The sequence below is a fragment of the Acromyrmex echinatior genome, chromosome 11 (genome assembly GCF_024713525.1).
Source record: "Acromyrmex echinatior isolate Ae372 chromosome 11, ASM2471352v2, whole genome shotgun sequence".
Classification (NCBI taxonomy): Eukaryota; Metazoa; Arthropoda; class Insecta; order Hymenoptera; family Formicidae; genus Acromyrmex; species Acromyrmex echinatior.
In genome coordinates, this window is record NC_141862.1 from 6,173,045 (window position 1) to 6,197,833 (window position 24,789).

Sequence of the window (24,789 nt, forward strand, 5' to 3'; positions counted from 1 at the left end):
AAAGATTTTTATCGATTTAAATTATAAAAAATAATTCCTTTATATTTCGATTAAACTTTGCGCGATTATAAAAATTTTATTACGAAAGTTCTCAATGCAATGACACGTCGCAGAATCGCAAACGTCATCTTTAGCCGTTAAAGAAAGCCTGTAAGCACTAAGCATGAGCAATCAGCTGATCGACTGTCGACTGGAGGAAATTTATCAAAAGTCGGCGTGACAATTCGACGACTGAATTCAATTTAATTTATGAATTAAAAGTTTTCTGAAAATCATTAGTCTAATTATTTTATTGCACGGGAAATGGCTTTAAATCTGATCAAACAGGTATATTTTTGCGATCGACTTATATATAATTTTCACATACAAGTGAGACAACTTGTAAAAGACATACATATACATTATTGAACATTTATCTATCTTATTACGCACAATTGAGTTGTTTAATGATTGCTTTTATTCCAGATTGTAATGATTAGGCAACGTTTACTCGCAACAAAAACTTCATCGGCAAAATTTTACACTGGAAGTCTGTACGAGCCAGATTATTTAGAGGTTAGATTTAAATTTTTGAGTATTTGAAGTATACATAACACGTTTTGTTAATTTTTCGATTTTTACAGACAGGAAAATCAAAATTTCCGCTTTTACCTACGATAAATGTACAAATTAAAGGTTATGATTATCCTGTGCTCGAATGTTATCAATCTTTCATACACAAATTAGCGAATGTCGTACAAATCGACATAGACAACGGGTAAATTTGCATTAAATTTTTCTTAATTTTCTGAATTTTCACTTTTCAATTTTTAATACAATCCATATTCTTCTGTTCAGCTGGCCATTACCACCTCAAGAATTCACGATTCAGAAGTATAAAACTGGAACGACAACAATTGTGTCCAAGTATTATCTCAAAATTTATGAAAGAAATATACAAATGTCAGAAGTATCGTCTATAAAATGCTCAGTATTAATCAGAGCATTGGAGGCAGCTTTACCACAAGGTGTTACTTTAAATATAAACATTTATGACCCCTCACTAGAAGAGAAGCGATATATACCAGACAAAGAATTGATTGATTTGAAATTATCGCTAGATACATTAAAGAATAAAACTTAAATATATGTTGTTTGCGATTAATATATTATTTGTAAGTGCAAATAATACTTGTACATATTCTTACAAAAATAGCATCTCTTTCCAAGCATGTAAATTTTTTAAATAGTAAAAATTTGAGAAAATTATACACAAGATTAATGAAGAAAAGTTCTTACTAACTTTTCCATGAGAAAGTTATACAATATATACAAAAAATTTATAACTACTTCACAATATTCTTATTATCTTGACTCTAAATTAAAATTAGATTAAATTTGGAGGAGTCCGGGTTCCTCCAATTATTTTTTATTATAAATAATGTCGGACCTATTTTTTGTTTATTATTCTTCTGGCGCTATCTTCCTGTTTATGCTCGCGCATGATACATATTTCTTTTAAGATATTTGTTTACAATAAACCAAAATGCACAACTTTAATCTTTGTACTGTCATCAGTCTTCGGAGGTTCTTTTATTTTTTCATCAGCATTATCTTCTGTAAAATGTCAAAAATTAATATTAGACAAAGTCGTGTTGTTCACAATTGTGTTGTAAAGCTTCTTACATATACAAAATAGATGTACTAATGTAAAATGCTTACTACACAATGGTTGAAAATCTTTAAGGTAATCTTCATTACCCAGACAAAGTGGAAGACTTTCAGCTAGTTCACGTTTAGGATCCGTTATACGTGTTTGTGTAGTAGATCGTTTCTGTTTGTATACTTGAGTCTGCAAGAAAAATTTTATATGTATATATATATATATATATATATATATATATATATATATACATACATACACATGCACATATATTTTTAAAACTACTTACTGTGCCAGGTACTAGTATATGAGTAACAGTGTCTGAAAATTTCACTTTTGGCTTTTCGTTAGAAAGAGAACTTGATATATCGGTAAACGATGGACACGTAGAGCAAATCTTTGAATTAGCGATAGACGTATTAATTACAGGCAGAGGTGGTACATTAGAAAACATTTTAGTTTCTCTATTAACGGTTTGGGAAGACCTCGATAAGTGTCTATTCTCAAATAATCCATGTTGTATATTGTAATTAGGATGAAAGTCTTGCGAGGAAAATTTGTTAACTGTTTGTGAAAGTTGTAAATCTGTATCGTCGCGAGAACCCTGAAACGGTATGTAATCTAGATCATAATTGTATCTATATGTTTTGAAAGATAGAGATGTTTTCTGATTTTCAGGTACATTAGATGTTGTGGAATTCTGTTTTTGTAAAATGCACAACGGCATATGGGTTTTATTCGATGTAAATTTCTCCAATTCTTTAATATTTGACAAACCTTGAGTGTTTCTAGACAAAAGATAATTTTTTCTAGGTAAATCATGAAGGCAATTAGAGAAAGAATTTATCAGAGAAGGTGGTGATGGAACAGTGATGTTTGTTTCTTTTTCTTCCATTATAGGATGTTGTAATTTAACGGCTTGATCATTGACATTATTAAACGTGTTAGGAAATGTAATGTCGTTACTTTCAAGAGTTGTATATCCTTCAAGATTATTAAACGAAGTAGACATCAGATTGTTACAAGTATTATTCGAAAGAGGCAATTGATCCGTTGTATGAGTATTATCGATAAGAGTTTTAGTTAATGATTTATCAGATATCTTTGAAGATTTCATACCTCGTAACATAAAAGTTGTTTCAGAGTTATTGTTCGCTATTAGTGCATTGACAGAGTTACTATGCGAGATAGGAGTGTTAGCAATTCGAGTACCGAATGACGTTGACATAACATTATTATCAATGACGTTTAAACAACTCGTCAAATAATTATTAGAATGAATGTCTTCCGATTCATATATTGGCTTATTGAAAGGAGTAGAGATAAAGCTATCGTCTTGCGCGCAAGTCGTTATTACGTTAGTAGTGGAACTACTAAAAGAATATGATATCTCATTAAGTAATGATTGTTCGTACGATCTCTCGTCAAAATTATTGCTAGACTGATCATTCACTATTACGTCTGATTCATTGAAAGAAATACTGCCGAATGACGTAGTCATCAAGTCGTCTGATGCATTATTAAATACTTGAGAACTATTAATGACATTCGCCGCGCTAATCGGTGTAAAATTTGAGTGTGTACTGTATAATGATTTATTAAAAGAAGTTGATGATAAAAATGGACTTGAAATGTGCGAAGAATGATTAAACGAAGTTGTTAAAATGTTATTAGAAGTGTCAAAGGACGAAGGTATTAAGATGTAGTCAGTCTTAATAGTGGACGGAATATTATTATATGAGGCACAAAGTGAGTTCTTTGCGGTATGATGAGGATGGATAACTGGTAAGGGTGGGATTTGATTTGAACTGGAAGCTTTTCTGTAACGATACTTTCGCGATCGTTTCAGATGAAGTCGTTTTTCTTTTTGAGAATCTTCGCTCTCTTCACTATATGTTGCTTCTATCTGCTCTTTCTCCTCTTCTTGCTCCTCCTCTTCCTCCTTCTCCTCTTCTTCCTCTTCCTCTTCTTCTTCATCTTCCTCCTCCTCCTCCTGTTCCTCATCCTCTTCTTCCTTCTCGTCCTCCTCTTCCTCCTCCTCTTCTTCCTCCTCTACTTCCACATTCTTCTCCTCCTCTTCCTCCTCTTCCTTCTCATTACTTGAATCGGAACATATAGAACATGATGTTCTCGAACATGTGGAATCTATAAAAATTTATTTATTTAAATAGATACAAGGTATATTAAAGTCTTTAAAAGTCCTTTTCCAAAGATTGTCAATTCTTACGTGAACCACTGCAACTGTTCGATCTGCTTAGAATACTCTCAGCTTTTTCTTTGGCTGCAGTTGCCAGTTCCATGTCATTCAAAACCGTAGCATAGAAATGTATGTCCATAAAAAGATCGTGATCATTTAGATCAATAGCTAGACGAAAAGCCTTTTCAAACATCTTATACCTACAAAGATCACAAAAAATGATTAGAGTAAATTAAATTTTAAATTCACATCAGATAATGCACTACCTTAATAAATGATGGAAAAATCTCCTTGTCAAATCTCTTACTTCATCCCCATATTCTTCTTCGACAGTTTGACTTATTGGTTTAATAGGTATGTGAAAACTGCCTAACGCATTCTGTATCAGACCTATTGGATCAGATTAATAAATTTTAGAATAAGATTATTTTTTTAAATCATTAGTAAGTAATCTCTTAATTAAACATCAGATTATTAAAACAAAATGTTATTTTACCTTCGCGTTCCGTTGTTAACGGTAACTTAAATAAATAGTTTAAGATTTGATTAAGCGAATGCATGCAAATACGTGGATACGTATCCCAATTCATCGACAACAGCAAGGAAGTCGCTTGTTCTGCTCGAGACTCTGACAAATACCTTCTGACTAATTCATCCCCAGAGAGAGTATCGCCTTCAATCACTTTAATAACTCCAATCGGTCCTCTGAGAATACAGAATAAATTGTCACGTACCAATCAATATCGAACATGTTGCATGATAAAAGAAATGGTGGTCCTTACCGTTCGAAAAGTAATAAAAATAAAGAATTGCCATTGTTGTAATAACGTATCTGATTTGAATCACTTTTCCTATTCCATTCCATATGCAGCAAAGCATGCTGATTCCTGTGTTGTGTATTATTATTTTATTAATCCAATTTTATGGCCATGTCTTACCGACTAATTATTTCATTGTTCGTACTTAAAATATGATGATAAGTCGAGAATATTCGCTGGCATTGACTCGTCACTTAATGTCTGGCTTTTGATACACATTAAAGTAATATCAAAATATTGAAACTGGCCTCTATCATTACCTACCACAAATATTATACCATCGCTGTGCCAAGCGGCTAAAGTAGGTATCTTAAGAAAAAGAAATAAAGAAAATCACATATAAATCCTTTCAAAATGCATCTTTCCATAATACTTATATTGTATATCTTTATATATATATAAAAAGTTATTGTATGTTTATATATTAATAAAACTTACAAAAGCTGCTTTTACACTGATGCTTGTCGATTTGATCTGATCATACATCATAATAGTACCATCAATGCAACATAAAAGTAATAGTTCCTGATTAGGTGAAAATCTCACACAACTTGTATGCGTTGGCAATGGTACGGAAATCACAGCGATCCTTTTTAATTTATTTTGCCGAGAGACTTCATATGTACGCCATTCTACAGTAACTTCTCCCTGTATATTACAATATCCAAATTTACAAACATAACTTATTTCTTCTTTTTAATACAAAATTTAATTAATATATGAAAGCATATTTAATATATTAAATAAATTTGTATTAAATACAGAAGTATGAGATGTAATTACCTTTCGTGAAACTTTTTGTTCTACAGAATGAATAATATTGTCATCGCATGCATCAAATGTAATACACAAGGGATCAAATTCAGTACGTATGTAACATAACAATTCTAATTTTGTTCTGAAAATATTAATGATCAAATCCTTTCATTGTTTATGTACATACATTCATACAGGGACATCAAGGACTGTACAAGTGTTTGTAATCGATTTACATAGCAACGAGCATAGTGACACGTAACTAACCATGCTTGATAGAAAGAATTGTAATAGCAAACACAAGTACAATTAAAATTCATACGTATCAAAATTATAAAATCACGAGAATTATATGAAAATGTCTCAGCACTGGCATGGCCATTGGACGGAAGATACATTTGCTCCAAAAAGATTGCGAAATTGGGAAGTTCCTAAGTGGTATCCTAGTTGGCCAGACAGACATTGTGTCACTACGAAATTTATTGTGGATAATAATGGACGTATGTTAGACAATGTCAAAAGAGTTGGACAATCGCCATGGGGAACATTTAAAGTTTGTATAAACTAATGTTATGTTAACACAGGTTGTCTAAAAAGAAACCAAACTTTTGTTCTAGAAATAGTACTAGTCGTGCCATTAAGTTATAACAGGCAGAATTTAATATTTTGAACATTATATTATCGATCATATACAATAGCATTTGTTCTCTTAAGTCTTATGTAAGTTCTGCATGAAACCTAAAGGAAACTTTTACCGAAACATTTAAGTTGCTAAAACAAAAAACTTAAATATCTCTGTAAAAGTTTTCTTTAGTTTCAAGCAGAACTTAATGCTGGCGTATTGCTCTTTTTCCGATGAGGGTCATGAAACAACTGTTGCATTTCACGCCACGCAAAGGATCATTATGAACCGTTTCAAATGCTACTGTGCACGATCGATAATATAATGTTCAAAATATTGAATTTTGTTCATTATAACTTAATAGCGTGACTAGTACCATTTCTAGAATAAAAATTTGATTTCTTAGTTTCTTTTTAGACAACCTGTACGTAGTATAAAAGTTTAAGAATCTAAATTATTTTAAATTAAATCAATATTATCACAAGTTCTCTCTTCTCTTAAAATTTATATATGCAATGTTCAAAGATAATACAAAAATATAATACAAAATATAATACAAAAATATTATATTGTAAAAAAAGGGTACATGGGATTTGCCAAAGAAAATTACTGCAAGTATTGCTAAAGAATTATCAATAACGCCTCAATATAAAAAAGATTTATGGGAACAGCACAAAAAGAAACATGAGAATTTATGTAAAAGGGTAAAATACGCAAACAAGAACAGGAATAAGGAAATCAACAAACTGTAAAAAGATAAGTTAAAACGAAAATACATATATACACGCAAAGAATGTCACATAAAACAATGAGAACGATAAAAGAAGTCGCATAGCTATGTTGATCTCATACCCTGTGAGCTGAAAGAGATGCATGTTTGCTCGATGATATTGTTTCATAGCAGGACTCCAAGGATAAACTTCGTTCATTGTAGATTTTCGCCAAATTAATATCTGTAAAGACACATTATTTCTTATAAATTAACTGTAATATTTTCTTAGTTAAAAAAAAACTGTCTAGAAGCAATTTACCAAATTAGCAGACTTGTTTACTTCAATCTTTTTATCCAATCTGCGTCCATTAGGTTTAAATAAGTCTGTTGTGACTAATTTAGGTTCTAACTTACTTATCTTATCAAAAATGTGCGCCTTAGATTTTGTAAAATATACCAAAGTCACTAGATTATCATTGTATGTACAAACCAAATGACTTTTGGTAATAATTACTGTAAATAAAGCAAAATATTATCCTTTGTGCATAATATAAATAGTTTCTGGTAACAAAAATAATAGGCAATTACCATCAGATATATGTTCAGATAACTTTCCTACAAGATATTTGTCGAAATTGATTTCTAATACATCACCACTGAAGAGACAAACTTGTATTTGTACCAATAAGCCATTGCTAAGCATTAATTGTGCAACAGAATCATCATACCATTGAGAATAAATTACAGAATTATCTTTGAGCTGACCCTAGGTATGATAATAACAATTCTATATAATATATGCTCTTTACAAAATTCCACCAGGAAAGATAAAATAATGATTTATTATACCTCTAAATATTTTACAGAATGTTTTAATTTATTTCCCTTTTTGTTTTCTGGGACGTAAGTCATTCCACGCTCTTGACAATATGATCTTTTGCCTTCTTCATACGTGCCATCAATACGTTTATCGTGATATCTAAAAAAAAAAATCAAGAGCAAATAAATTGTTGTAATAGTAATAGTGGAATCTAAAAATGAATCAAATGATGTTTTTACTTAAATGCACCAAAATCGGTGACCTCTATGTTTACATTGTCATCAAAAGTCCAAAAGTTTACTTCTCCCGTTAACGCAAACATTATAAAATGTACTAATATTAAATGTACAAAATATCATGGAGAATATCACACAAAGCACTCAAATTTGTATGTAAATAATAACAATTACGAAAAATCACATTCGCACGACTCCAAAAAATTCACAGTCTATCTACTTCTATCTATAATCGGCATCATTAATGTCTTTCACTTCCGGTTTAAAACCGGAACACAGATCTTGATTACCATTGGACGCATTTAGCGTACTCAATGGCTGCGTTCAACGAACTCAACAATTGAGTGAGCACTCGCTGTTATTGGTGTATTCTTTTAGAAATTTCCACCAACGTAGATTAACTTTAATCTCGGTTCAATTTACTCTTCGTCTTTTTCTAACTTTAGAACTAGAAAAAAACGAAGAGTAAGCTGAACAAAGATTAAAGTTAATTTACGTTGGTGGAAATTTCTATATCGCAGTCGTTTTCCACACCGTGTGATTTCACCCTTAAGGCTTAAACACAATAGGCATAGGTAATAGACACAGTGAACAGAGAATAACGAGCTGTCCAATCAGAACTCTGGGATGTATTATCGAACTTACATATCAGAGCTCTGATTGGACAGTTTGTTATTCCCTGTTCCTATTGCTTATTGTGTTTAAGCCTTTACTCTCCTACCCGCGCTCTTCTTGAGAAGGTGTGTGCAGAGCACATTAGATACTGGCATACTTCTTGTATCGCATCGCATCGCAAGGCGGTTATGTGTGTGGGAGCCATAAAAAAAAAGTGTATTTTTCTGTATTTTGTTATTGCAAGTGAAAATAACCTATTGTGTGCGTTGATAGAAGATATACCTGATGAAATGAAAAAAGAACTTATGAGATTATATAAATTATAAGAAAATGGCTGAAGAAAGTAAAAAAATTTCTTTTGGTTTTGCAAAGTCTGTAAAAAAGCCAATTTTGAGCAAACAAAAACTACACCAGGAGAAAAAAGTGGATTATATCGAATGTTTAGACGATAAGGCAATTAAAGTGATCGGGTAAATTGAGAAAAAATTTGTTCGTTGCAACAAAACAGTAGGCATCTGTAACTTCGATTTTTATCTAACCTTAATTATTAGTTTTTAATACTTGAAATGGCAACTGTAATGTTTGCTTTTATTTATTCTAATTTTTTATGTTGTAACGTTTATTTTCATTATTAGATTAAACAGTTATTATATAACAAATATGTTTGTTTAGGAAGGAAGAGAAAAAAGAAGAACTTGTCATTATTCCACTATTGGAATCTAATTCCTGGCATGACAGAATCATTAACAAAATCAAAACAAGTAATGATGATATGCAAAAAGTCAAGATCAAGGAAGAGTTACAAATATCTAACGGTGATTTAACATCAATTGATAGGAGTGTTTCTCCTTCTAATATACAGATAAAAACAGATTCATCTATTGAAAGTAAAATTCTTACTTTGGATGAACAGGCAGTTAAAGAAATTATAGAAGATCTCAATGCGACAGAAAAAAATAACGATGATTTGCGTGATATAACATTATCTTTAGTTAAGAGACAGAATTTAGAGGGTGCAGAAGAAGTGAGTACTTCTTTATGATTATTAATATCATATATTCATATTTTAAGTTGATATATAAAAATAAACTAATATAAAAATATGAGATTATATAAATACACATATTTTTAATTATATAAAATTGGAATAAAAATAAACAAAATAAGCTAAACATAAAATAAACTAGAAATTATATAAATTCACAAAAAATATGTACGAAGAATCGTCTTATATAAATACGTCATTTCTCACTCATGTGTTTAATCATCAATTCAATTCATCGATCAATTTTCATGTAACATACAAAAATATTTTATATATTTTCTTTTTTATATAGAGTACATTAGAAGATTACGAAAAGATTCCGCTAAATGTCTTTGGTTCAGCTATGTTACGAGGTATGGGATGGAAACCTGGCGAAGGAATTGGTAAAAATCCAAAGTAAGACCCTTTTTTTTAGATTGAGCATGAGTGAATGTTGCGTTTCTTTATTTCAGTATATATTTTCAGATAGAGTACTCATTTTTTTCATATTTTTACATAGTTTTTACTTTTACATTTTATATGTTATGTACTTGACAGGCTTGTAACACCCATTGTGCCTGAATTAAGGCCCATAGGGATGGGACTTGGTGCAGACAAAACAGCATTGCAAAAACAGGATGGAAAGATTCAAAAAGAGGAGGAAGAGTTACGGATACAAAAAGGAAGTTTTATAAAAATTGTTGCTGGCAAGCGGTCCAATGCATATGGCCAAATAGAAGGCTTTGATGATGGAGGAAGATTAATCGTTAAGATGGCACTGAATGGAAATACCATCTCTGTGAATGAATGCATAGTTCAAGTAGTAACAAAGCTGGAATACTCGAAAAATTCTAAAGTTCTAAGTTAGTAAATAAAGCAATTTATTTCTTGAGGAACTTTTAAAATATTTGTAAAAGTATAAATTTTTGTAATCATGAAATTTTATGTTTGTATTTGTAAACAGGTTACTAAAGTTTAAATTAATGATTGATTATAATTTGGATTTGTAAAATTTTAAGGATTTTAATTTCTCTCTGTATAGCTGAAACCTGTTATACTTATAAGTAGATATCAATACTTAATCAATATGTAATTATATACTTGACACTTTTTAAAAGTTCCTGCTATTCATAATTCACTCATTTATATGAAATTATTGCAGTTTTAGTCTTTAGTATTCGATAAAATTAATTTCAGATGCTGCTAAGTATGAAGAACATAAGAAAAAGGAAGGTGTAAATAAACGAAAATCTGTATCATTGGAAAATTTAAGCAATAACGATAACAGCGATTCAGATATACCTGATAAGAAAAGAAAGCACAGAAAAAACGAACGTGAATACAAATCGAAGAAATCAAGTAGAAAATCAGAAATCCATCGAAGAAATTTATCCGATAGTGAGAATAGTAGTGATACACATAGCAATAATAAGAAAAAAAATAAAAAAACTCGAAAACGCTCCAGTAGTAGTGATAGGACTAAAAGGGCAAAGAAATCCAAGAAACACAAAGGAAGAGATAAGGAACAACTAAAGGATAAAATATCGGGATCTTTTGAATCTATCGATAAAAAAAAATCCAAAAAACATAGGAGGTCTCGATCATCTAGTAGACGATAACATGTGTACATAATATTGTATAAAAATCGCAACGTATAGCGTATAAATATTTTAAGTTCTCTACTGACGTGTACAATTTTGTTTGTATCTTTTTTTAAATAAAACTTATTTTTTTATGTGATTTAATCTTATTCAGATATACAAATTTCTATAATTGTACTTTTTTTACACATTCTTTAATGTAATTTAATGTTACGTTCGTAGAGAGTGAGAGGCTCGAGTAAATATTTATTAGCAAAAAAGTTAGGCTTACGTAACATTAAAACAGTTAATAAAAATCACATTTAAATCATTTAATAATAAAATTCTACGTCAACTTTGTAAACATAAAGAATAAATTAGATAGAATACAAGAAAAGAAAAATTGATTTTAAATTTAAAGGATTTATATTTAATGGAAAAAAATAAAGACTACGTTTACACGAATACTCTTAATCAGGATGTTTAATAACATCCATAATTATGAAACTGACCAGTCATAACTATTCCTCTGAAAAATGGAATGACTGTAATTGGCCAGTTTCTCTAACTACGAATTATTATTAAACTCAATTAAGAGTGTCCGTGTAAACGTAGTTAAAGATTAATAAAAAAATTTACATGCGAAGTATAAATTGAGGCGATTTGTATAATTTAATGGGTATTGACAATTCAAATTTAAAATTTAAATTTAATTTTGACAATTCAAATTTAAATCCTCATTACATTAATAATAATAATATGGCCTATAAGTTTACATCGTGCACTTTTAATATGCGTAATAACTAATAACTTTCTATTAAATTATTTTAATTTCGACGATGCGCGTAAACATACACGATAGTTTGCTATTTCACTAACCATTTAAATTCTAGATGCATATTGTGTACCAGCTTAGTACACCATTCTTTAAATGTATTGCCGAAATTAAGATAATTTAGTAGAAAGTTACTAGGCGTACATTAAACGCTCGGTGTAAAAGGGATCAATTACTTATCACAATATAATTTTCAATTACTGTGAAATTACATTAAATCCGTTTTTTTCCCTCTCCCTCCTTTCTTTACTGTGCCACATACATATAAAAATAAATTTGATTAAATGTATATAAGGAAAAATCTTGTTTTTTTTTTATTATATCTACGTAGATAAAATACTTGCGATTTTTTTTCCTTACGTCATCGAAATAAACAGAAGGAAACTTAACCTATTATGTTGCGGGCGAGTGTCGCACAGTGCCGAATAAGAATAAGAACAATGACTAGTACGTAGTGTGTAATTATTCTCTCTTTACAGCATGCGAAATTTGAAATTGTGCATTTAATATAAAAAAATAAAAGAAATCAGAAAATTCTTTTGCTATATATTGTTGACCAAATAGTCTTCTGAGCAAGTGAGCATCTCAGCGCGGTCGCGTTCACTTTATCCACTGTCCCTGATATATGTATAATTCTGTAAAGTGCATATTACGCAGGATATTATCCTTGTTTAACAATCGATGAATAAGAATTAGGCTAAAATCATGCGAAGAATGATGCACATCATGCGTTTTACGGAACGTAGCCTATATGTACATATCAATACGTATAATACTGATTCGAGCTCCGATTGACATTTTAAATCAAATGACACTGCAATTATATATCTTATGACAGGCTCGAAAAATGTTGACGATGTGTAACAGTGTCTCGTTTAACTCGATCTAGCCTTGTTTATTAAACTTTCAGCCTTGCGTCTGGCATTGGTGCAGCTGTCCGTTGGTGATGATAAGGCAACAAACGTCTCGCGAGCCGTTTCTTTCATCGAACGCGCGAAACAGGAGCGAGCCGACATCGTGACACTGCCCGAGTGTTTCAATTCGCCATATGGAACATGTAAATGAAAGGAGCACGACACCATTTTTAAATTTTCTTTTTTAATTACGGTGTTATCATAAATAATGAATATCTCGAGCAAACGTTTTACTTTGTTTATAGGTTCACGAAAAAAAGCTAGTTTTTTAAAATTAAAATTTAGAACAAAACTCTGATTGGCCACTGCTGCTACACAAGTATGCATCTGCATACATCTGTATGCGACAAAAAAATAAAAAAATATAATAAGAGGAAAAGATCGTGTTACTTTTAACATAGATGTTTTTATATATGTATATATAATAATAAGTATTTGATGCATATCTTGCAAATGTCTGCAAATTATCAAGTTTATTATTTAATATACATCTTAAATTAATAAAATGTCCAGCAAACAAGAATGGATTAAAACGGATTGAAATTTTTTTCTATTCGAATGCATATTTTAAATAGTGAATACTTTTTTTTGGATTTAATTGGATTCAATTGGATTCAATTAGATGCAATTGGATTGAAAAACTGCATTTCCTATTCAAAGTTTTGAATTGAACAGTATTCATTTTAACATTCGTGAATCAATATTTCTGAAAATCTGAATCCATTTCAATTCATTTCAATCTATTTTCATTTGCTGGACACACACACACACACACACACACACAATATTTTTATACATATGACGTGCGAGATATTTTTTACACTTCTACTTACAAAATTTTCTGTGTCAAAAGTAGAAAAATACAAAAGAAAAGCATGAAAATAAAATCGATCTATAATAAATAAAATCTCAGAAACTAAAAATAATTATAGTATTTCGTTTATATTTTCAATAAAGATCGATATTTTTGTGCCAAATATATGTATAATTTTATATATGTATTTATTTACTGGCTTATCATGTTTTATTAATGTTTCCCATAACACAAATAGCTCATTTTGCTCGATATGCCGAGAGCATTCCAGACGGTGAGACGAGCGCGGCGTTGTCCGAGGCGGCAAGAAAGAACAATGTCTATGTGATTGGTGGTACAATACCGGAGAGAAACAACGACAAGTTATATAACACTTGCACCGTATGGGGACCAGATGGGAAACTCATAGCTATGCATAGGAAGGTTATTGAAATCGATGTTGTGCATTATACTATTAGTACATATACAACGTTGTAAAAATGTTTTCTGTAAAGGTTCATGCACGTACGTGTGAATGCGAGAAGTGGTTTTCTTTAAAATATTTTAATATACATATGTGCATGCGTGCGTATGTGTGCATATACATATATATTTTTTTACAAAGTATATTTCTTGTTTTTCAAAAGTACACATATATTCTATATATTCTAAATATTTAAATATATTTTCAGCTATTAATTTAAAATAAAGAATTTACTTAAAATAAAAGTTGAGAAAGATAGAAATGTGTACAGTATATAAATGCTATATGAAACAGGGTGCACTTTAAGCATTTAATTTCTTCTTCACAGATGCATTTATTCAACATTGACATTAAAGGAAAAATTACTTTTCGCGAGAGTGACTCCCTATCCGCCGGCAATTCCCTTACTATTTTTGAAGCGAAAGGTTGTAAAATCGGTATTGGCATTTGCTACGATATTAGATTTGAAGAAATGGCGCGATTATATAGAAACAAAGGTGAACGTTGTATTTTAATATATAATACGACAAATTGAGATATATATATATATATATAAATATATAAATAAATATATATATATACATATATGTATATGTATATATATATATATAGCAGGAATACTTATTCCTTTTTTGTTATGTTCAAATTTGTTGCTATAATAATGCACAATTGCTATAATAATCATCATGCAACATCATTAAAAAAAGTAATGGTTATATCTTTTATTTTTCTCATTTATGAATTTTCTGATTTATAAATTGCTATTTTTTTTTACAAGAAAATAGATCGATTTAAATTTAGTTCTATTAGCAAAGTTAATACAATTATAACAGTTTTTATAATTTTCTTTTTTAATCTCATTCAGTAATTAAAAAATATTAAATTTGCATACGAATTTATACCCTTATGTATATAAATGTATCTTGAATGTAATTGCATTTGCATCCAAATTTCTTAAACAATTTATCTGTATGTAAATGATCATTTACACATATATTACAAGTATGTGGCAGAATATTTAATTAAGATGATTTTACTACACTCCTCAAACTATGCCTCTAAATTCTTTGATTCTACAATATCAGGTTGTCAGATGCTGGTGTATCCGGCGGCATTCAACATGACCACTGGCCCGCTCCATTGGTCACTGCTACAGCGTGCCAGAGCAAACGACAATCAATTATATGTAGCCTGTGTGTCGCCGGCACGTGGCTCGCCGCCTGAATACGTTGCTTGGGGGCATACTCAGTTAACCAATCCTTGGGGAGAAATACTTGGCGAGCTGGATGCCGTCGAGGATATGATAGTCTCTGATATAGGTAAATTTATTCTGCAATAGAATAACGATTAAACGGTACAATTTGCAAGTTATAAATCAGAATATTTAATAAAAATTAAATATTTTCTATGTGGTAAAAAGAAATATTTTTTAAATTGCAATCATTAATTATTGTGTTTGAACAGTTGCATATAATTCTTTTACTTCTTCAATACGTGCAATTAATAAAAATATTATAATTTATTATATACTTACAATTAATACGAAAAACGTCAAAAAAAGTATACAACTGTATATAAAATATAAATATACGTATAAATTAAGCAACATAACAAATTTATATATAAATCTATATATTTGTAACATTGGCATCTTAATAACATATAATTGTATTATATCAAAATAATACATTATTACAGATTTAAAAATTGTGGATGAAGTCAGAGAGCAAATCCCGATCTTTAATCAACGTCGTACAGACCTATATGACACTATTTGGAAGAAAGAAAATTAGGAAGATATGATGATGATAATACTCATACGTCATTAAGTAATTGCTCGCATGTATTATTAGGCAATCCTATATAATGATTAACTATTTATGGGTAAGGGCTTTTAATTTTACATTCTCGAATATTTTATATATAGATAAATATTTTGTATCTGTATGTGTTTTAAAGCACATGCGATACGATATTGTAAATATAATTGCCGGCAAAAATCTTATGAATAAACTTTATATTATTTGATGTACAAATTTTTACTTTTATCTTATTATTAAATCTATTACATACTTTTTTTGTTACTTGAGGGAATTAAAGAAAGATTCGTTCAATCCAAAACCATATTCAAGTTTGTTTAGTATTTTGGATTAAATTTTATTGTAAGTTCATAATATGGATTCTAAATGATCACTCATACATAAAAGGCCTCTGATTATTACATGATATAACTATGTGAAAAGTATATATTGTAATATTAAAGTTATCCTCTAGCTTATTTATACACATACACACACACACACGCGCGCGCGCGCGCGCGCGCGTGCATGTGTGTATGTGTCATTTTTCTTGCAAGAGTTATACCGATTTTTTATAAATTTAAAAGAATTGGTCGATTAATAATTCTTTTTACTAAATTGGAACAGGTTATAATAGAGAAGAGAGAGTAAAAGTATTGGTGAGGCGCGCTTTTAGGAAAAGTGTCATTTTATATTTCCCACCAGCCAAGGATATCATTATCGTCCCGTCAAGATGAGACGATAAACGTTAAATAAATTCGATTCAAAATTTATTATCATACATGGCTCGGAGATACATAATATACATTATCTAAACATGAAATCCTTTATACTTTCTTTTTAAAATATTTAGAAAATGATAGAAGTATATTTTAATTTAAATACTTGAGCATATCCGCGAAGCATCGAAAAATTTGGCAAAACTTTTTTTAAAACTTTTTTAAAACAAATCAAGATTATATTAAAAACTAGATCACATCCGAGCCAAGTATCGCGCATACTATAAACATATCTATTGTAGAGATGTGTAATACGCGTATCGATGATAAAAGTACACGTATCGCACATCTCTAATTCATTGTATATAAGCTATAATAATTTAATCTTAAACATTCTTTTGCACTCACTTAAATGGCTTCAATAGCACCATTTGTCAAACTTGGCCTTGATTTTTGCGCAAAACTTAGACAATGCGCTCATATAAAATTCAAATGCAATTCGGGATTAGTCCGATTTTAGTATTGAGAGCGGCTCAATTGAAATGTTTAATACTTCAAATTGACACGATTGAAAGATTGCCTTCAATGCTTGAATGTGACATAAATATTAGGTAATAAGTGAGCAGCTGTTAACAACGGAGACATATTACAAATGATTAAAGTAGTCGTGCGAAAATGTGAATTTCCATGTAATGGATCGAAAGGTCTATGTAATGGATCGAAAGGTATTTGCGAAATAAGAAATATATAAATTATTATATCATATGCGATCCGGGCCAGAATTAAGTTCGCGCCGGATTATTTGAATGCGCCTTTGAGTGAAGATGATTATTCTCAAATACTTTCTGTGACAGAGTAGATCTTAATTCACACATAATATTATTATTCGTGTTACCTACAATCTCATGATTTTCTCTTATGACTTCTCGCGCAGTCCAAGATTATAGAACATTTTTATTAGCATTAACAATAATTAAATATAACATATGTTTGTAGAATCTTAAGGATAAATATCATTTAAAAGAATAATAATTCTTCTATATAACAATTCTTTTTTCACATAGTAAATAGAATTTCCACATAATTAATCGATTATAAATATAACATTAATCAATATATTATTATTAGGTAATTATTACTATCCATCCTTAACATAATTACGGTTGTTTCGTCTCCTCCTTTCTTTGTCTCCAATTTTTGAAGGGGTTGCTTTCGTCAGAGACATTCACTAAACCTCTGAGATTCGCAAAGTTATTGTAATCCAAGGACAAGAGCAATAATCAAACGCCGTAAAAGTATATCACAGGTAAGCATACGTGCGCAATTACTGGAATAGTGGTATCGCAATACTGCAGATTCACAAATATTATAATATTTATAATATATAGCGTTCCTTATAGCGAGAAATTACTTATAATAGCACCATATTTTCATTTGCACATATTTTCTTTTGTCGTGAAAAGACCAAGAAAGCACATTCGTGTGTGTATGTTATATTATATTACATAATTTATATGGCCCCATGTTGCTCTGTTTTATGACTGGTATTGTGGCATTAGAATACTGTGTCACATTTTGTTAAAAGCAGTCAATTTTTTTTAGATAGTTCCCAACAAGCGTTATAAAGTAATTCTGTCACTCTATGGAAAGATTCCAAAGTCGTATTCGCACATCATTTATTAATTTCAATTACTAATTGTCAAATTTCGAGATGTTAAACTGTTCGTATATTACAATTTATGCTTCAGTTAATTTATCGGCCAACAATTAATGGCGCGGTATTGCAAATCGACAGTAATTATAATTAAAGCTTATATTATATAGCATGAAAATTCAGACGCTTATTATAATTATCGTCGCTTTGAAATATCGTGCGAATAATAGTTAATTGGTAATCGAATGTTAGTTGGAATAAGAATAATCGAAATGTTTTGTAATACTTATATGGAAGCGAGTGAAAGAGTTATATATTGTCGGGATATCGAAATAGCAAAAATGCATTTTAATATGATGCATTTTATTCATAAGGAAGTGTCAAAAGAAATGGTTGTTTACCGGCGTAAATAAGCAAAGCGAACGATCGATAAAAATGATTGAATTGAAACGAGTCTCTCTTTTATGCAAAGAATTAGAATATTACGTACTCCAATTTTCCAGTATTCGTTTTCGCGCACTAATCTCTCAATCTAACACGTTCGTTATCACATATTGTTTCGCGATATTGGAAAAATAAAAATTTTGATTTGTTACACGTGCACACGCGTACACGATGTTTCAATTTTTAATTCTTCGTTTTCAGTTTCCTTTGGTCGTCCATCGTGCGCGAATATTATCAAAGGCGATCAGAATCAGATGTCTCGCCAATTTTTATATCATTCATTATTACGATTACGATATCGCTTATATGATCGCATTCTCGAGAATTGGTAAGCCGAGACAGCTGATTGAGAATTGAATAATGAATTAATTTTCTGACGATAATTTTGTGTGCATTATATTTCACATGTTCTATAAACAAAACAAAATGCTGAATTTTACTTCGAAATGAGATCAAGTACGTCTCTTATATGACAGTGGCTGACATCCGATTGTGAGTGTTCGGATTATTCCAAGAGCTACCCACGTCATTCCTTGATGTTTGAATACGTGTAGAATTTCGATATCTAGTTCGCATGGCGTCTGATAAGTGTTATCATGTCGAATTTGACAAAGTGGAAAAATATGAGGAAATGGGTTTTAAAAGAAAACAAAAAATCGAGAAAATGAAAACGACTTGTTCACACGTTTGCGTATATATGCTCGAAGCTCAACTTATATTCAAGTTCTTATAAAGTGTTTATAAATTGCTCTTATCAAAATTATGAAAGAAATGAAAAAACACTTTTTTAAATTTGGCATATATGATGCAATAACAATAATTATTATATTGAAACTATCGATCGAAACGATTATATCAAATTTTGTTATTTATTATTTATAAAATAAATATTCTGTTTTCTCAGTTTGTTATAATTATTTAAACAGTGACTTGATCAATCTTCAATTTAACTAAATCGATTTACTGGAAGAAATTCCAGTTCTCTCTCTCTCTCTCTCTCTCTCTCTCTCTCTCTCTCTCTTCGCCGTTAATTAAGCTCGCGCTACATGGACATCTTAATTGCTACATTGAGTAAAGAACATGCTGTTCGTCATCATCATAAATCATCTTTACCAATATCACTAACGGACGAATTCTTCGCGAATTATATCCGATAAGGGGCGATGATTTATGGCGATGATAATTGCAATGCGGATCTCGTTTGATCGTAATTAAGGCACTATCGATAACGCGATCAGTATTATGCTCAATAGGTACAGGATAGAACTCTGCTCTTGGATCTTGGACGATCCAGCAGCGTCATACACATCCGGGCCACTCCAATCGTCACTATCGTCGAGACACTCAAATTCACAGCAGCGTTCACCCACGCGGAATTTTTTGCATTTCTGCGAAACAATCAGATCAGTACTTGAGAACGAGTTTTTATAATAATTTAAGATATCGTTAAAAACAACTAGATCTAAAAATATGCTATAATTCTTCTGTCACAGAAAATAGCGTTTATATAAAGATTACTAAAAGATTTATTATAAAGATTGCTTTTTTTGTTCTACTACGTTATTATATCCTCTCTTATTTTCAAAAAAATTTTCTATCAATACATATAATTTAGATCATATAATTTTAAGGTACGTTAATAATAATATTGTTGTAGTAAAAATTTCTCCCACACTAATTTTTATTCTATTTTTAGTATAAGAAACAATTAAAAGAATTTTCACTTTAGAAAATTATTATTTTATAAAAATCAAATTTGATGAGAAAAATTATAACATTATGAACTCAAAATATGTCACCTTATTTTCTTTTCATTGTGTTTATTATTAATTCTTTAACGGCACACATGGACCATTCGATGCAGTCCATGCCATTACCTGCGTAATTTTTATAATTTATCCAACCTTTTTTTTCAATGTCTACTAGGCAAATAATTTAGTAGAGACCTTAAAGAACATGTGTGAATTTTTAAAGAATTTTTCGAGCATTTTAACAGCCTCAAAATCAGGTTGAACACAAATGATTCATATATGTGCAGTTCTATAAAGTGCTGAAAATAAGTATGTCATTGTAGAATTAATTAATAAACTAATAGAGAATTAAATTATTCAATATTATTAAGTTAAGATAAATATACTTATTTTGTTGTGGCAGTTGTTCAAAGTCTTCACTTGAAAACTATAATATAGCCTATTGCACTTATTAATGGCATAGCAATTTTTACGCATGTATACGACATGGAACTGCGTGTTAATTTAAATAGCAGCGCATGTATGACATTGATTTTAATCAGCGATATGGGTATATAAAGAGTATAATTTAAAAAGTGCAACGAATGCTGTACATGCGCGTAAATCGCAAGGTCGCCGCGACTCGCGAAATGCAATTCATTCGCGAAACTATAACATCAGTTATTTTTTTTTCTTTTTTATTCTTTTTCCTCGTCGTGTTGCCTCATGTCTGAGGCGTCGTTTCGAAATTCTCTCTTATACGCTAGTAATAAAAAATTACCTTTTAGATGAAAAATTTTTAATGCATTATTGTCTTCCGATAATTAAAAAAGAAAGTTACAAGAATCTATCTACAAGAAGCTATTGATCAAAAAATTAAACAGTAAGTGATTATACGCAACTACAAATTAAAATGTGCCTTAATTTATAAAATAACCCCTCGATTTCCCACTAAAATAAAACACAGATATTCAAACGAATAATGTGAAAAAATATTTATAGGAATTAATTCGATCCGAAGATATGGATTCGAATTGCTCGTAGATATACATATATTTTTCATATCCTCAAATACTCACGTATGGTGGCGTACAATAAATGGCTTGACACCACATAGGCTCGGAATGATAGCAGACGCAGAGACTGCAAACCGCAGGTCCTGGCACGTAAAGGAGGCCGTGTCTAACAGTGCCACCCTGAAAATCCGTACAATTCTCTTCCAGGGCGTCTGAAATAATTTATTTCATTACATCGCAAATTGGCAGTTATGTAATCCAATTTTCGTAACCATATGTCACACGCATCGACACGTATATACAAACAAACTTGGAAATTCTATTTGAAAATGAGTGTAAATCGACAATATAGTTTAGAAACGACATTATATTTTTTTAACCATTTACGAAACTTGCAACTTTTAAATCAGTGTTGGGATTTACTTACACATTCCGATCGATTTTCAACTTGGTTCCTGTCCCTTACTTTGATCGATATTTAGATTGCGCGGGTTGATTTATATAATATATCAATCTTTCTTTAAATGCGATTGTTTAATATCAAAAGAGATAAAAAAAATAGGCTCGTGTACATGCAATGCAATACAATTAATACAATATGTCAAAATTTTTTTAAACGCGAGCCATTATAGTTACTCATAAAATAAAATTCGTTTTTAGTCAAATAATACAATGCTATAAAGAGATGTAAATATATAGACAGAAAACAATTAATGCAATAAGATAGAAAAGCATATACACATTATATCTAACTAAAGTAACAATTAAATAAAATATATAAAATAAAAAAACATCGCTTTAAAAAAATTTTTTTAATTAAAAAAAAATTTTATGGATGCAGCATTGATAAAACGTCGATTTTCCCGATGCAGTATTGATATATATATATATATATACATATATATATATATATAAAACTGTCGATAATCGTTTAATTTGATTATCGATTACATTTTCCGTTGAAGAAGATCGACATTTTATCAATGCTGCATCGAGAAAATTGAAATTTTGTCAGTGCTGCATTGATAAAATTCTTTCGAAGATCAATAGAACATCTAATTATAATTTTATTGGAATCGGATCACGACTCTGATGATCAAAGATCTCCTAATCATCAGATAGAGTTATATTTTCGACTCCTTAAACGCGAAAATTAAATCGCGTAGATGGGATTAAATTCGGATCTATAGATCGCGAATAATCGCACCGAGCGGCAAGTCACTCGACTAAAAAGACTCTGTATAATAATGTTTAATAATCTTTTTAATAAAATAATTCACAATTATTTCAGATTTCTCTGAATAATGTAAAATTTAATAATGAAAGAATCATACATGTATTATTCTTATAAATAAAGTTAAATGATTATTGTTTTATGGATATTACTCATATATTATATATTCCTCTCTCCAAAATACTAAAAATAATAAAATTGAAGAATATACTGGGCAGTATCTTGTAGACATTTTTATCCAGAGATATTTGTTTTCCTGCTCTCCTCTCTCTCTCTCTCTCTCTCTCTCGAGATGTATATTATTCTGCACTCGAATCATTCAATCCGAGGAGATAACCATTTAGAAAACAGGTGTACATGGATTTTGGACTTTAAGGCTTCACCGGACTGTCACGGATTTTACCGGAATTTGACTTTGCCGGACTTCATCGGACTTCGCCGGGTTTCACTTCATCGCGCGGAATTCATCGAACTTCATTGAACTTCATTGGACTTGGAGAAATTCAATGACTGACAGTAGATTGTACACCGGGATTCAAGAGTGATTACCTCCTCGATTCAGTCATTATCTCTATACCGATCATATACTTTGGCGTGCTATGTATAGCTACTGTTCGCTATTTGTCACTAACAAAAAAGCTTTAAGCATAGATCTTTTAATGACAATTGTATATCAATTATTATGGCATTTTTGTGTCGCTTACTTGTTCTCGTTGGCAGAAATAAAAGGATGGTCAAGCAAAACGTCCACATAAATGTCTTGCTGATGGAAGGCCTCTTCATGATCCACGGTATGTTTACTTGGAAAAAAGTGGGATGTGCTTATATCGAAAGGTAGTTTCTCGGTAGTGGTCAGAGAAAGCCTTTGGCTACTGCCTTCTTCCATGCACTGACAGCAACAGGAACATGATGCCTACGCGCGAAAGAATCAGGGGATACATTTGTCATCGTATTAGATCAATTTCGCGTGGGTCTTATCTAATGAATCATAACTGCACAATAATTGTCGTCTTGGCCTTAAAGTCCGATTACGACGGAATTCTTGACGCGCGCATATATATTGCGGAAATCAGAAATTCGCGAGAAACGCAGAACAGCTTGATCACTACGTTGGAATTATACCGCATGCGGAATATTACATACTGCGTGAATCGCAGTGAATTTACATTATACAATATAGAGAACATATGATTTTAATTTTTAAATTATAATAATTTTATTCGCAATTTTTATTATGATTATACTGTATATAATTTTTTATGTGAAGCATAAGTTATAATTTAGAGAGTACTGTTGTTATCTTTTTAGATTATACATGTACGAGAATAAATTTAAGATTTGCTATTTATCGATTGGAACTTTCTGGACACGTTCATTAAAATCAGAATTTCCAAAATTGGCGAGATTTCCTCGCCAAAAAGCTTCATATTCAACTTTTTATCAGCAAGTTTTTTTGTCATCCTTGAAAGTTACATGAAAGTCATTCGCGATTTAATTGTAATCGATGATTTCGACGCAATGAAAATCCCAAATATACATTATATAATTGCCAAATATGCATTATAAGAGATTTGAAGGGCGCGATGCATCAGTAGCGTTCTTGAACTTGTTCGTTGTGCTAAAGTAAAGTAAGTTTGAAGTTGATAAGTATAAACTTTGATAAATACACTATTCAATACCCTACATATGTGGGAAGTTAATCTTCCATTTTTTTATGAATGATAGAAATATATGATAGATTGGTGTAAAGTCTATTTTCGTAATCTATAGAGAACTTATTGAAATTACAAGTGTGTTTTATAGTTGGGTAAGGTCACACGTGAAATATGAGTATAAAGTCTTTGTGAATCGATTGTCGACATAACAATTTTTCAAAGCTGACGCGCGATCTGCAGAATCCGTATATGTAAAGACAAACTTTATCGCGCTTAAATATTGTGTATATATTATAGCTTCAATCGATAACAAATATCGCTCGAATTGTCTTCTAATTATACTATTTTATATGCTTTTTTCTATTATAGCCATATAAATCAATAAAATAAATTAAAGTAAAATCACAAACATTGAAAATATGTATATCTTAAATAGTTTTTTTAAGTGCAGCGATCGGATTTATTTTAATTCGAGAAAGAGAGAGAAATG

The 24,789-nt window shown here is 30.5% G+C and overlaps 6 protein-coding genes across 8 annotated transcripts; 4 read left to right on the forward strand and 2 right to left on the reverse strand.

The window, feature by feature from the left end:
- Positions 1-186: 186 nt before the first annotated feature.
- On the forward strand, positions 187-1,539 carry mRpL48 (mitochondrial ribosomal protein L48). Its single transcript, XM_011063383.2, has 4 exons — positions 187-327; positions 466-555; positions 624-757; positions 838-1,539. The coding sequence occupies exons 1-4, from the start codon at positions 304-306 to the stop codon at positions 1,121-1,123; spliced, it is 534 nt and encodes a 177-aa protein (XP_011061685.1). The 5' UTR covers positions 187-303; the 3' UTR covers positions 1,124-1,539.
- Positions 1,342-8,092, reverse strand: frtz (WD repeat-containing and planar cell polarity effector protein fritz). 2 transcript variants are annotated; one of them, XM_087411512.1, is made up of 15 exons: positions 7,807-8,092; positions 7,597-7,726; positions 7,336-7,513; positions 7,067-7,260; positions 6,888-6,988; positions 5,441-5,555; positions 5,096-5,305; positions 4,803-4,966; positions 4,622-4,726; positions 4,336-4,544; positions 4,106-4,229; positions 3,870-4,039; positions 1,932-3,787; positions 1,702-1,831; positions 1,342-1,596 (listed from the first exon to the last, which is right to left on the reverse strand). In XM_087411512.1, the coding sequence occupies exons 1-15, from the start codon at positions 7,887-7,889 to the stop codon at positions 1,511-1,513; spliced, it is 3,855 nt and encodes a 1,284-aa protein (XP_087267638.1). In that variant the 5' UTR covers positions 7,890-8,092; the 3' UTR covers positions 1,342-1,510. The 2 variants fall into 2 exon arrangements, with proteins under 2 accessions (XP_087267638.1, XP_087267639.1); XM_087411513.1 differs by having other exon boundaries at positions 1,741-1,831; positions 7,807-8,091.
- LOC147908098 (protein Flattop-like) lies at positions 5,755-7,070 on the forward strand. The gene is made up of 2 exons (XM_087411521.1): positions 5,755-5,966; positions 6,617-7,070. The coding sequence occupies exons 1-2, from the start codon at positions 5,766-5,768 to the stop codon at positions 6,785-6,787; spliced, it is 372 nt and encodes a 123-aa protein (XP_087267647.1). The 5' UTR covers positions 5,755-5,765; the 3' UTR covers positions 6,788-7,070.
- A 421-nt stretch (positions 8,093-8,513) lies between the features above and the next one.
- On the forward strand, positions 8,514-11,182 carry LOC105150357 (G-patch domain and KOW motifs-containing protein). 2 transcript variants are annotated; one of them, XM_011063380.2, is made up of 5 exons: positions 8,514-8,888; positions 9,091-9,442; positions 9,756-9,859; positions 10,001-10,305; positions 10,640-11,182. In XM_011063380.2, exons 1-5 carry the CDS (start codon positions 8,749-8,751, stop codon positions 11,059-11,061), a joined length of 1,323 nt encoding a protein of 440 aa, XP_011061682.1. In that variant the 5' UTR covers positions 8,514-8,748; the 3' UTR covers positions 11,062-11,182. The 2 variants fall into 2 exon arrangements, with proteins under 2 accessions (XP_011061682.1, XP_087267641.1); XM_087411515.1 differs by having other exon boundaries at positions 8,789-8,925.
- Positions 11,183-11,318: 136 nt separating this feature from the next.
- On the forward strand, positions 11,319-16,084 carry LOC105150355 (omega-amidase NIT2). Its single transcript, XM_011063375.2, has 6 exons — positions 11,319-12,304; positions 12,768-12,914; positions 13,824-14,008; positions 14,377-14,545; positions 15,134-15,367; positions 15,747-16,084. Exons 1-6 carry the CDS (start codon positions 12,253-12,255, stop codon positions 15,839-15,841), a joined length of 882 nt encoding a protein of 293 aa, XP_011061677.1. The 5' UTR covers positions 11,319-12,252; the 3' UTR covers positions 15,842-16,084.
- Positions 16,085-17,428: 1,344 nt separating this feature from the next.
- LOC105150356 (hypothetical protein) lies at positions 17,429-23,557 on the reverse strand. Its single transcript, XM_011063377.2, has 3 exons — positions 23,349-23,557; positions 21,474-21,622; positions 17,429-20,052 (listed from the first exon to the last, which is right to left on the reverse strand). The coding sequence occupies exons 1-3, from the start codon at positions 23,425-23,427 to the stop codon at positions 19,876-19,878; spliced, it is 405 nt and encodes a 134-aa protein (XP_011061679.1). The 5' UTR covers positions 23,428-23,557; the 3' UTR covers positions 17,429-19,875.
- Between the last annotated feature and the right edge of the window lie 1,232 nt (positions 23,558-24,789).

Excerpts from the sequence above, each read along its gene's own strand:
- mRpL48 (XM_011063383.2), top strand. The coding sequence starts at position 304 with ATGGCTTTAAATCTGATCAAACAG. Across the intron at positions 328-465 it reads CTTTAAATCTGATCAAACAG|ATTGTAATGATTAGGCAACG; the intron begins GTATATTTTTGC and ends CTTTTATTCCAG. Across the intron at positions 556-623 it reads ACGAGCCAGATTATTTAGAG|ACAGGAAAATCAAAATTTCC; the intron begins GTTAGATTTAAA and ends CGATTTTTACAG.
- LOC147908098 (XM_087411521.1), top strand. The coding sequence starts at position 5,766 with ATGAAAATGTCTCAGCACTGGCATGGCCATTGGACGGAAGATACATTT. Across the intron at positions 5,967-6,616 it reads CGCCATGGGGAACATTTAAA|GGTACATGGGATTTGCCAAA; the intron begins GTTTGTATAAAC and ends TTGTAAAAAAAG.
- frtz (XM_087411512.1), bottom strand. The coding sequence starts at position 7,889 with ATGTTTGCGTTAACGGGAGAAGTAAACTTTTGGACTTTTGATGACAAT. Across the intron at positions 6,989-7,066 it reads TAAACAAGTCTGCTAATTTG|ATATTAATTTGGCGAAAATC; the intron begins GTAAATTGCTTC and ends GTGTCTTTACAG. Across the intron at positions 1,597-1,701 it reads AGATTTTCAACCATTGTGTA|AAGATAATGCTGATGAAAAA; the intron begins GTAAGCATTTTA and ends GACATTTTACAG.
- LOC105150357 (XM_011063380.2), top strand. The coding sequence starts at position 8,749 with ATGGCTGAAGAAAGTAAAAAAATTTCTTTTGGTTTTGCAAAGTCTGTA. Across the intron at positions 8,889-9,090 it reads AAGGCAATTAAAGTGATCGG|GAAGGAAGAGAAAAAAGAAG; the intron begins GTAAATTGAGAA and ends ATGTTTGTTTAG. Across the intron at positions 9,443-9,755 it reads ATTTAGAGGGTGCAGAAGAA|AGTACATTAGAAGATTACGA; the intron begins GTGAGTACTTCT and ends TTTTTTATATAG.
- LOC105150355 (XM_011063375.2), top strand. The coding sequence starts at position 12,253 with ATGTTGCGGGCGAGTGTCGCACAGTGCCGAATAAGAATAAGAACAATG. Across the intron at positions 12,305-12,767 it reads AAGAATAAGAACAATGACTA|CCTTGCGTCTGGCATTGGTG; the intron begins GTACGTAGTGTG and ends TTAAACTTTCAG. Across the intron at positions 15,368-15,746 it reads TATGATAGTCTCTGATATAG|ATTTAAAAATTGTGGATGAA; the intron begins GTAAATTTATTC and ends ACATTATTACAG.
- LOC105150356 (XM_011063377.2), bottom strand. The coding sequence starts at position 23,427 with ATGAAGAGGCCTTCCATCAGCAAGACATTTATGTGGACGTTTTGCTTG. Across the intron at positions 21,623-23,348 it reads ATTTCTGCCAACGAGAACAA|ACGCCCTGGAAGAGAATTGT; the intron begins GTAAGCGACACA and ends AAATTATTTCAG. Across the intron at positions 20,053-21,473 it reads TTTATTGTACGCCACCATAC|AAATGCAAAAAATTCCGCGT; the intron begins GTGAGTATTTGA and ends ATTGTTTCGCAG.